The 11,013-nt window shown below is 36.6% G+C and overlaps 1 protein-coding gene across 2 annotated transcripts in view; it reads left to right on the top strand.

Moving 5' to 3' along the window:
- STAG1 (stromal antigen 1) overlaps positions 1–11,013 on the top strand; it is a 469,676-nt gene that overhangs the window by 173,726 nt on the left and 284,937 nt on the right. For both annotated transcript variants that reach the window (XM_006846604.1, XM_006846603.1), the window contains exon 6: positions 5,422–5,626. In XM_006846604.1, the coding sequence (XP_006846667.1) occupies positions 5,422–5,626 (205 nt within the window). The remainder of the gene's footprint in view (positions 1–5,421; positions 5,627–11,013) is intronic.

Genomic DNA, 11,013 nt, shown 5'->3' with positions numbered 1-11,013 from the left:
CGAAGAACAGAAGAGTTGTGGGATGACATCAAGAACATCATACATGAAGAAAGCAAAAAGTCAGAAAGTAGACAAGAAAGAAGGAAAAGGTCAAAGGGGGATGTCAGAAGAGACAATGAAACTTTCTGTCCTGTGTAAAGATGCAAAAGCAAATGAATGAGGAGGTCCAAGAGGTGAACAGAAAATTTGAAAGATCAGCTCGAGAAGATCAAGCCACATATTAAAATAAAATGTGTAAAGATCTGGAATCAGAAAATCAAAAAGGAAGAACACACTCAGCATTTCTCAAAATGGGGGAACTGAAGAAAAAATTCAAGCATCGACTTTCGTTATTGAAATATCCTCTGGGAAAATTATTGAATGATACAGAAAGCAACAAGAGAAGATGGAAGGAATGCAGAGGCACTGTACCAAAAGGAAATGGTTAATGTTCAACCATTTCAAGAGGTAGCATATGATCAAGAGCCACTGATACTGAAGGAAGAAGTTTAAGGTGCATTGAAGGAATTAGCAAAGAACAAGGCACCAGGAATTGATGGAATAAAAATTGAAATCTTTCAAGAAAGTGAGGCGGCACAGGAGGTACTCGCTCATCTCGCCGAGAAATTTGGAAGACCACTAACTGGCCAACTGATTGGAAGAGATCTATATTTGTGCCCATTCCAAAGAGAGGTGACCCAACGGAATGTGGAAATCGTCGGACAATCTCTTTGGTATCTCATGAGAGTGAAGTTTTACTAAAGGTAATACAGAAACAGCTGCAATCATACATTGACAGAACTTCCAGAGGTTCGTGCCGGATTCAGAAGAGGCCGTAGAACGAGGGTTACCATTGCTGATGTCTGATGGATCTTGGCTTAAAGCAGAGAATATCAGAAAGATGTTTACCTGTGCTTTATTGACTATGCAAAGGCTTTCAATTGTGTGGATCATGACAAGCTATGGACAACATTTCGAAGTATGAGTATTCCAGAACACTTAATTGTGCTCATGAGGAGTCTGTACCTGGACCAAAAGGCAGTTGTTCGAACAGAACATGGGAACACTGAACGGTTTAAAATTAAGAAGGCTGTGAGACAAGGCTGTGTTCTTTCAACCTGTATGTTGGGCAAATAATCCGAGAATCTGGGTTACATGAAGAAAATTATGGCATCAGTATTGGAAGAAAACTCATTAACAACCTACAATATGCAAATGATACAACCTTGCTTGCTGAAAGTGAAGAGGACTTAAAACATTTACTGATGAAGATCACAGAACACAGTCTTCAGTATGGATTACATCTCAGTGTCAGGAAAACAAAAGTCCTCACCACTGGACCAATAAACAACATTCTGATCAACAGAGAAAAGACTGAAGTAGTCAAGGACTTCATTCTTCTTGGCTCAACTATCAACACTCAGTAGCAGTCAAGAAATCAAACGACATATTGCATTAGGCAAATCTGCTGTACAAAACCTTTTTAAAGCATTGACGAGCAAAGTTGTCAGCTTGAGGAGAATGTGCGCCTGACCCAAGCAATGGTATTTTCAGTAATCTCATATGCATGCCAAAGCTGAACAGTGAATAAGGAAGAGCATAGAAGAATTGATGCTTTTAAGCTATGGTGTTAGAGGAGAATATTGAAAGTGCCGTGGGCTGCCCATAGAACCAACAGGTCTGTGTTGGAAGAAGTGTAGCCACAGTGCTCCTTGGAGGCAGGATGGGCAAACTTCGCCTCTCATACTTTGGACATATTATCAGGAGGGACCAGTCGCTGGAGAAGGATATCATGTTTGGTAAGGTGGAGGGTCAGAGAAAACCAGGAAGACCCTCCCAATGAGATGGATTGGCCAAGTGGAAGCATCAATGGATTCAAGTGTGGCAACAATAGACCCAGGATTGGGCAGTGTTTCGTTCTGCAGTGAATAAAGTTGCTATGAGTTGGTACCGACTTGATGGCACCTAACAACAACAACAAGAGGAAGAAGTTGTCCAATCAAAGCAAAAGTGGACCTTTCAAAAACAAGGTCATGGTAACTGTTTGTTGTTTTAGGGAGCTCAAGATTTTTTCTTGATTACTTTGTAGAGAACCAAAGAATGATAATATCTGCTTATAAGACTGTGTTGACATGGTTTAAAATTTCAGTATCCTCAGGTCTTTAGGAATGGGCTTAATGACATTACTTACAAAAGTGTCTTGACCTTGATGGAACTTCTGTGGGGAATTTTAAAAGACCCCTTGTACTTGTATATTATTTTACAGGCCTATATTGTAACTCAAACTATTAATTATTCTTACCTTCACATTATCAATATTTAGTTAAGATATTTTAGATTTCTGGAGTTTTTTACATTATTTATATTTTTGCTTCATTTATACCTTGTGTTCAGGAATATATATTCAGGATTAGTCTTTTCTCGTAACTTTCACCTCATATTGGGCCACTTAGATGGAATAGTTTCTTTTTGTTAACTTGTGGTAGGGCATAAATGTTGTATAGCACTTTAAAGGTTGAATTACTCAGATGCTATAAAGGTAAAGGAAGCATACATGCCATTATGGACTTTTGTTATGGAGAAGCAGCATGATGTCTTCTGAGGTGTACCTTCTTAAAGAATCTTTGCTCTCCAGTCCATCCCCATATTCCTCGTCTGATGGACTGGAGAGATTCATCTAGCCCCTTTATTTTTTCTTAATCTTTTGAGGCACTGTGAGCTATCTAACACTAGTGTTATATCCATCATTAACTTTTTCTATTGGAATGTAATTATGAGTGCCAAACGCTTCTCAATATGTGTTTTCTGTTTCTTACTCTTGTACCCAGTTTTCTAGCTGAGATTTTATGTCGGAATGTTCACAAAATTCCTTGGGAGTTAACTTTTTCTTTACCAAAATGTTAAGTTCAGAGTTTTAAACAACCAGCTGGCTTCAACTTTCGGGTTCCCTTTTTAAACATGATGGCATTCTTTTGATACCTAGATCCCACATTATAATTTTTTAAATAGAAGTTAATAATTTTACTATGTAAACCTAAGAGAAAAGTTCATGGTAAAATTAGAAGACAATGGAATTTCAGATATGCAAGGTTAACTTTAGATCTCTGATTTGTGGTGCTGTGGGATTATACATTGAACTGCAAGTGTGGGTTGAACTGCAAGGTCGGCAGTTCACATTCACCAGCTGCTTCTCGAAACCCTATATAGGGTCACTATGAGTAGGAACCAACTTGATGGCACTTACCAACAGCAACAATAATTATGTTATAGTTTATAATTTTTTTATTAAAAAATTTTAATGTAACGAAATTATTCAAAGGTGCTATGTGAAACAAAGTTTTACAGGATTCAGAAAACTGTAGCAGTACATCAACAGGGATCTACTAGAAATTCAGATGCATTTATAAGAAAATGTGGAATGAAAAATATCATTGATAATGTCAGATAACTCTTGTCTGAAAGCAGAGAGTACCCAATGTTTACTTGCATTTGTTAGCTAGGCAAAGGCCTTTGACATGCAGCTCATAACAAATTTTAGAAAACAATGTGAAGAATGGGAATTCCTGAACACTTAATTGTGGTCATGCAAATTGTGCACAGACCAAGAAGTAGTATTAGTTCAAACAGAAGAAGGGGATGTGGGTGGTTTAAAATAAGGAAACGTGTATGTCAGGTTGTATCCATACTATTCAATCTATATGCTGGGCATATCAGAGACACTGGTCTATATAAAGAGCAGCACAACATCAGGATTGTAGGAAGAGTAACAATCTGTGATACTCAGAATACACCATGAAAGAAAACAAGACTTGAAGCCCTTACTGTGAAGATCAAAGACTATATCTTTCTGTGTGGTTTCTTCATATATATATATAAATCCTTTTAATTAAACCAGTGAAAAATATCCTGATAAATGGAGAACAAATTGAAAGTGTTAAGAATTTCATTTTACTTGCATCCATAGTCAATGCCAGTTAAAACCACAGTTATGAGATGATATATATTGTATTAGACAAATCTGCTGAAAAAGACTTCTTTAAAGTGTAATATATACATCAAGGATGTCATTTTGAGGACTAAGGTGTGTCTGACTGTGGTGGTGGTGGTTATGTGCTGTGGAGTCGGTTCCGACTCATAGCAACCCTGTACAGGGTTCCGAGACTGTAAATCTTTTAGATTTGAACTTCTGACCTTGAGGTTCACAGTCTTAAAATTCGCTGCCAGATTCGTAACCACTGCGCTACCAGAGCTCCTTGTGCCTGACTGTAGCTGTGGTGTTTTTATTCGCTTTATACACTTCAAAAGCTGAACATAGACCATGGACAGCCATGAATGATCAAATTTGTGTGGGAAGAAGTACAATCAGAATGCTCCTTAGAAACAAGGCTAGAAAGACTTCATCTCTTGTACTTTGTTCTTATCATGAGAGGGATCATTCCCTTGAGAAGAACATCATACTACTTGGTAAAGTTAGAGGGTCAGTGAAAAAGTGGAATACCCTCTACAAGATGGATTGATATGGTCTATCTGCAACATTGGATTCAACCAGCTACAGGCAGTGTTTCTTTCTGTTGTACATAAAGTCGTTGTGAGGCTGCACTGACTTGCTGGCACCTAACTGCAACATGTAACATTTATACTGAGTGGTTTGATGTAAATTCAGTGGCAAATGCTATTTTTCTTTAAAACTTCTTTAATTAAAAAAAACCACAACTTTAATTTGCTTTTAGTTTCTACTATAAATTATCTCAACTAAGACCCAGATATTAGAAAACTAGAACTTTTGTTTTGAGTCAAAGGCTTAGTGAAACAGTGAGATGTGATTGCTGGTTTTAAATAATAATTTGAGTACTTTAAGAATTAAATAGTTGCAGATCAAAATAACATAGGTGAATGCAGTCAGTATGTCTGTGAACATTCCCTTATATTTCTATTCACATTCATCTACTTTGGGAAAAAAATGGTAACTATAATATAAACCTATTACTGTTCAGTCAGTTCAATTCATGGCAAACCCTGTGTTATAGATGAATTACTATGGTTTTCTTGGGTGCCATCATTACAGATTGGTTGTGTTGTTACACACTTACAGGTTGGTAAGTGTTTATGTCAGAGGGCCAGTAGGTGGGTTTGAGACATTAATCTTTTAGTTGCAAATGTTTTACACCACTTAAACACCTCTTAACAAATGTTGTTAAGTACTCTTGGGTTGGTTCTGAGTTTGACTCATAGATATTGTATGTAGGGTTTCAGAGGCTACATATCTTTATGGGAGCAGAAAACCTCATCTTTCTCCTTCATAGTGACTAGTGGGTTTGAACTGCCAACACTGTGGTTAGCAGTGCTTATCCTGCAGAGCAAAACTTTGATCAAACGTAACATATTTCCAACTTAGTATTTTCTTTCTTTTTCTTTTTCTCCCCCCCCCCCCCCCCCTTTTAGGACAGTGGTGATTACCCCCTTACCATGCCTGGACCCCAGTGGAAAAAATTTCGTTCAAACTTTTGTGAATTCATTGGAGTCCTTATTCGACAGTGTCAATATAGCATAATTTATGATGAGTATATGATGGACACAGTAATTTCCCTTTTGACTGGTTTGTCAGACTCCCAGGTCAGAGCTTTTAGGCATACAAGTACCCTTGCTGGTAAGTCAACATTTTATTTCCTTTTCATTTAATTTTGTTAAATGTGTTTCATTCTAATTTAAAAATTTTAGCTACTAATATAAATTAGTCATCTGCTTTTGAAAAATAACGTTTTCCCTAAAATCCATCTGAATAGTTTTTTTTTTTAAGCTATTTGGGTAAATTGTATGCCTATTTTGGTAATTATTAAATTAGCATTTAATAGATTTGCTAATGAAAATTGAAACCTTCTGGACATTGTCACTAGTATGTTTCTTTAGTTATTTCCTATATCTGTATTTTATAACCAATGAAAATTAATGTGATTACTAGGTCATATCTTTTGATCAATTCAAATAATAGTAATTCAAATCCCAAATCTACCATATTTTATTTCCACTTTGAATGCATTACTTTACTGCCTGCTCAAGTATTATTCCGATGTGTGTAAATATTTCTCTATGTATTTGAGATAAATAATTCCATAAAGTAATAGGATAGTAGAGACATTCTCCCTGGTTTTTTTGCTAAACTAGAAAGAATGTCTCTGTTACCTTATTTAAGAAGCACCGTAATCATGCATATAATCATAATGCCTCCAGCTAGTGATTCCTGAAGAACAGACTGCAGTTTTCGTTTCTACTTTCATCATTGTAGAATTATCTAGAATACTCAGTCAGGTAAGGTAATTTTGTTAATTTAGCAGTTACTCTATTTTTCTTCACTGCTCTAACTGTGCTTAATTAAAATGACAACTTTTATTCATTCATAATGTATGTTAGTAGATATATATATATATACACACACACACACACACACACACACACACACATATAAGGAGCTCTGGTAGAGTAGTGGTTACAAATCGGGCTGCGAACCAGCCATAAGGTCAGCAGTTCGAAACTACCAGCTGTTTCGCGGGAGAAAGATGAGGCTTTCTGCTCCCATAAAGATTTACATCCTCGGAAACCCTGTACAGGGTCTCTATGAGTTGGAACCGACTCCTTGGCACATAACGACAACATACTATTTTTACAGTTCAATTATATGAAACAAACATGAACCACTTTATTTTCTTTGGTGCCATGTGCTTTTCCACATTAAAAGGAATATAGGTATGTGTTTTACACAATATTTTCAAATTAAAAATGCCATTTATTATGGGAAAAAAGTCTGTACAGATCAAAAATCAAACATTTTTTTCTGTGTTTTGAGAGTACTCTCCTCCTTATATTAGATAAAGGAGTTCTTGTATCCAATTAATACTTTTCTTTATGCTGTTGTTGTTGGGTTCTGACTCATAACAACTCCAAGGAGTAGCTGCAGTCCATCGAATTATCGTACTATGCCATAATAGAGTTCTGTAAAATTGTTGTTTATTATTTTTTTTTAAAATCTTGTTTGTATATATATATATATATTTTTAATGACTTTTAGTATCCTTTTGTAATTTTATATTCCTTTTTCTTATTTTCAATTTCCTTTTTATGTTACTTCTTTCTATATACAGTTTTGCTCATTTAGTTGATTATCAGATGCTTGGTTATTTGAAATAAACAACAGATTGTACACATAAGATAAAAATTGCTTTTGAATAGCTAACATTCCTGTCATTGAAATTAATGAACTTATTTTGATACAGAAACATTATTATATGATTTTTCATTGGCCAAGTTAGAAAGTGAAACAATGAAAACAGAGGTGAAGCAGTAAACTATGGAAGGCATATTTTAGATCCTATCCTTCTGATAAGATTGTTAAATAACTCATAACAGAAGACAATATGAAAAAATTGTTATCTACTCTGAAGATAGCTATCTGCACCTTTTTGGTCAGAAATCTGCATTTTGTATTAAAGATAAAATATGCTGTATGCTATTTTTAAGAATACACGAGCAATAGTTTATATAGGATATTTTGATTCTTTAGACCATTATTTTGATTTTATGAAGAGAGCTTTAATTCCTTTGTATTTGTTCTCCCCCACCATCTAAATGAGGTACTGCTGTATTATATTGCATTTATGATCCATTTGTAAATACTCTTTTCTATTATATAACTTACTGTACCTCTTTATCTTAATTCTTACTGTATATGCTTTTTTATTCTTTTCCTTTTGAGTTGCATAGCTCATTTACCTAGTGTTATTTCTTTTTGTAAATTTATTTTTGCTTTTAAAAATATTTGATCGCTTTTTAAACTACTTGTTAAGTGCCGTTTTGCTTCTACTTTTTTGGGGGGTCTCATCTAACTAGTTTAATTTAAAATTCTTTTTCAAAATCAGATATCAAGGAAAACAAGTGATTCATATAGTAGTTTTGCTGTTTTTTAAAAATCAAGAAAACTTCAGAAACTTACTATAATTCCAAATGTCTCATCTTCTAAGTCTCCATTTCTTAAAATGTGAAACCTATCAGTTACCCACCTTTCAACAAAGCACAGAGGGCTTGTTGAGAACATTAATTCCAGCCTTTATGGTAATTAACCATATTTTTTGTTCTCATGTTTGCCCTCTTCTTTGTCAATTTATTTTCTGTGTCCCCAAGGGTAGATTGAAAGATAATCATTTTTATTCACTTTGCAGGAAAAGTGGGGACTAGATAAAAATGATCGGGAACGTTTAATCCTCTGCTGCAAAGATTGTGTGCTTGAACAGTTTCAAGGCAGTTATGGCCAGATATGCTTATCATCTTTGGAATAGAATGCTCCTTGACATTACTTATATCTTAGCTGAGAAGAGAGATAATCAGGTTAGTTATTTTGTAGGGTATGTCGTTGTTATTGTTAAGTGCTGTTAAGTCGGTTCCGACCCATAGCGATCCTGAACAGGGTTTCTGAGTCTGTAAATATTTACGGATGCAGAAAGCCTCATCTTTCTCCCGCGGAGCAGCTGGTAGTTTTGAACTGCTGACCTTGCGATTCACAGCCCGATTCGTAACCACTACGCTACCAGGGCTCCTTTGTTAGGGTATAGATATGGTGATTTCCGGAGCTTCATAAGAGATCAGTTAATTTATCAGTAATATTTAATATATTTTCCAAATAGCCCACTTTCTTGTTATGGGTTAAATAATATGTCCCTGTTGTCAGTGTTATGTTTTGCATTTAGTTGTATACTTTTGCCACATTTTTATTACAGTTGTGCTCGTGTGGCGCTGTGGGTTAATGCGCCAGAGTGCAAAGTCATTTTAACTGCAAGGCCAGCAGTTCAAGCTCACCAGCTGCTCCTTGGAAACACTATACAGGGTTGCAATGGGTTGGAACTGACTCAATGACATTTAACAACAAATTCATTTAATAGTTCTTTAGGTCTGTGTATTCCACAGTTGAGAGAATAACTTCTCCTTTGTTTCTTTGGGGGTAAACTACTTTCTTTCTTTTCTTTTCTTTAAATCCGTTTTACCATTAAATTGAATCTAACTGTTCTTAATTGCATTTTATTCTATAATTTTATATTTTCTCCTCATTTAATTGGAATTTTAAAACATACTGTTCTATTTACTTGACCTATTTTAATAGAGATGTTTCATATTACAGTGCAGTTTTCATTACATTGATTATAAAGCTTCAGTACTAAGTGCCTTTTCTTTTGTTCTAAATACTTACATCAGTTAGACATACTAGAAAAAAATGTGTATGCTTCACTTATATTAGAAACATTTTCTTTTTTATGTTTTATTGTGAATTATGTGGTAGTTTACATGGAAGAACATTAGCTTTACATTCATCCTATTGTATATTGTTAAGGAGATCTTGTAGCTTAGTGGTTACAAATTGAGCTGGTAATCTCACGGTCAGCAGCTCGAAACTACCAGCTGTTCCATGGGAGAAAGATGAGGCTTTCTGCTTCCATTAAGATTTACATCCTCAGAAAACCCTGTTGCTATGAGTTGAACCGACTCCACAGCACATAAAAACAACAACAATCGTATATTGTTACATTACCTTGGTTGCAGTCCCCTCCATACATTATCAGTCAACCAAAGGGTATGCCCTGCAAGCCTGCTGCCTGGTACTCAGCACACAGCCCCTCTCCCTGTCTGGGTCTAGAATTCCCAGCTACTGCATCTCTTCCACGTCATTGTCTCTGCCTCCATCTCTGGTGTCACTGTTTCTCTGGGTAGGGTCTCATACTCTGCTTTTTTCCCTCGATTGTCCCTGGGACCTCCACTCCTAGCCTGCAAAGTCAACCAGTCTCCTCCTTTTGCTACAAACTTCTGCCTTTACATTTCCAACACTCTCAATCAGTCCTGATGGTAATTATTCACTATTGTATCACAAGAGTATTATCCTGATCTCCTTTCATCTGTCCCGCCCAGACAGATTGAATACTACTCAGTGTATTTTCTGCCTTCTTCCATGCCCTAGGATCTAGGCTCCCTCTTGAAAGCTTGTAAGCCAGTCACTGCTTGCCTTTGTAGCATCCCCATTTTGGATAGTCAATGTCCAGGTTGCCCATCCCTGTCTACCCTGTGTATTGAGGGGGGTAGGAATGATCCTCACTGTAAAGATGTATTCCCTCTTTTGAGCTACGCATCCATAGGTGTAGGTCAGGTTCATCAAATTGTATCAGATTACTCTTTTTTTCCTCCTATTTCTTCTTCTAGTTGAGCTTTGATCATCCAGTCATTAAAGCCATGTTAAGTGGGTATTATCTGCAAGTGTGGGTGTTCTTGTGCATATGCCCTATCTTCTTATCAGCTGGACGCTTCACTCTCCACTCTAGTCCTCTGTGGATATGTCACTGACTCTGGGCCCAGTAGTCCCCAGGTCTTCCCACACTGCTAGCCAACCAGGTCTCCTCCGGGTTTCACAGGAGTCTATTGAATATTTTAGGGCTTTGCTTGCAGCTTCATTGCTGGTTTCCCCTCACTTCCCCTTACTGGTGACGAACGTGGTCACCAATCAGAGCGTGTATTCCCACTGAGTCTTAATCTTGGTGGGGGGGTGTTTGCTCTGAGGGACCCGGCTACCTGCTTTGATGTCTCCTGGGTAAGCACCTTGCTTGGTCTTATAATAACAGTCAGTCTGTGTATATTGTTTTGTATTTTTCTCGTAGGTCTTTCTTTCAAGAAGTATCTTCTGTTCTTCTAGCTGCTTCAGGCTGGTCTGCTCATCCTTTCAAGTGGAAATTTCCCACCTCTGAAGATTCTGGATGTGGTTCAGGATTCCACTTTTAGTCTTATGTAAAGCAGAGGCTCCACAGGAAGCCTCCTTCACAGGGCACATTATAGCCCCATTTTAAGTATTACAATCAGTTATTGGCAGAAGACTTACAAGCTTTTCTATGGTATTTCTGGCTATTCCTTTCTCTCCGCCTCCAGTGTCTATTTTATAATATAATGCAAGGAAAACCAAGATTCAAAAGACAGCCAAGCATATTAACATTATTTCTCCCCTTTCCCCCA

Source organism: Chrysochloris asiatica, unplaced genomic scaffold (genome assembly GCF_000296735.1).
Source record: "Chrysochloris asiatica unplaced genomic scaffold, ChrAsi1.0 scaffold00028, whole genome shotgun sequence".
Classification (NCBI taxonomy): domain Eukaryota; kingdom Metazoa; phylum Chordata; class Mammalia; order Afrosoricida; family Chrysochloridae; genus Chrysochloris; species Chrysochloris asiatica.
This window is presented reverse-complemented; position numbering and strand designations above follow the sequence as displayed.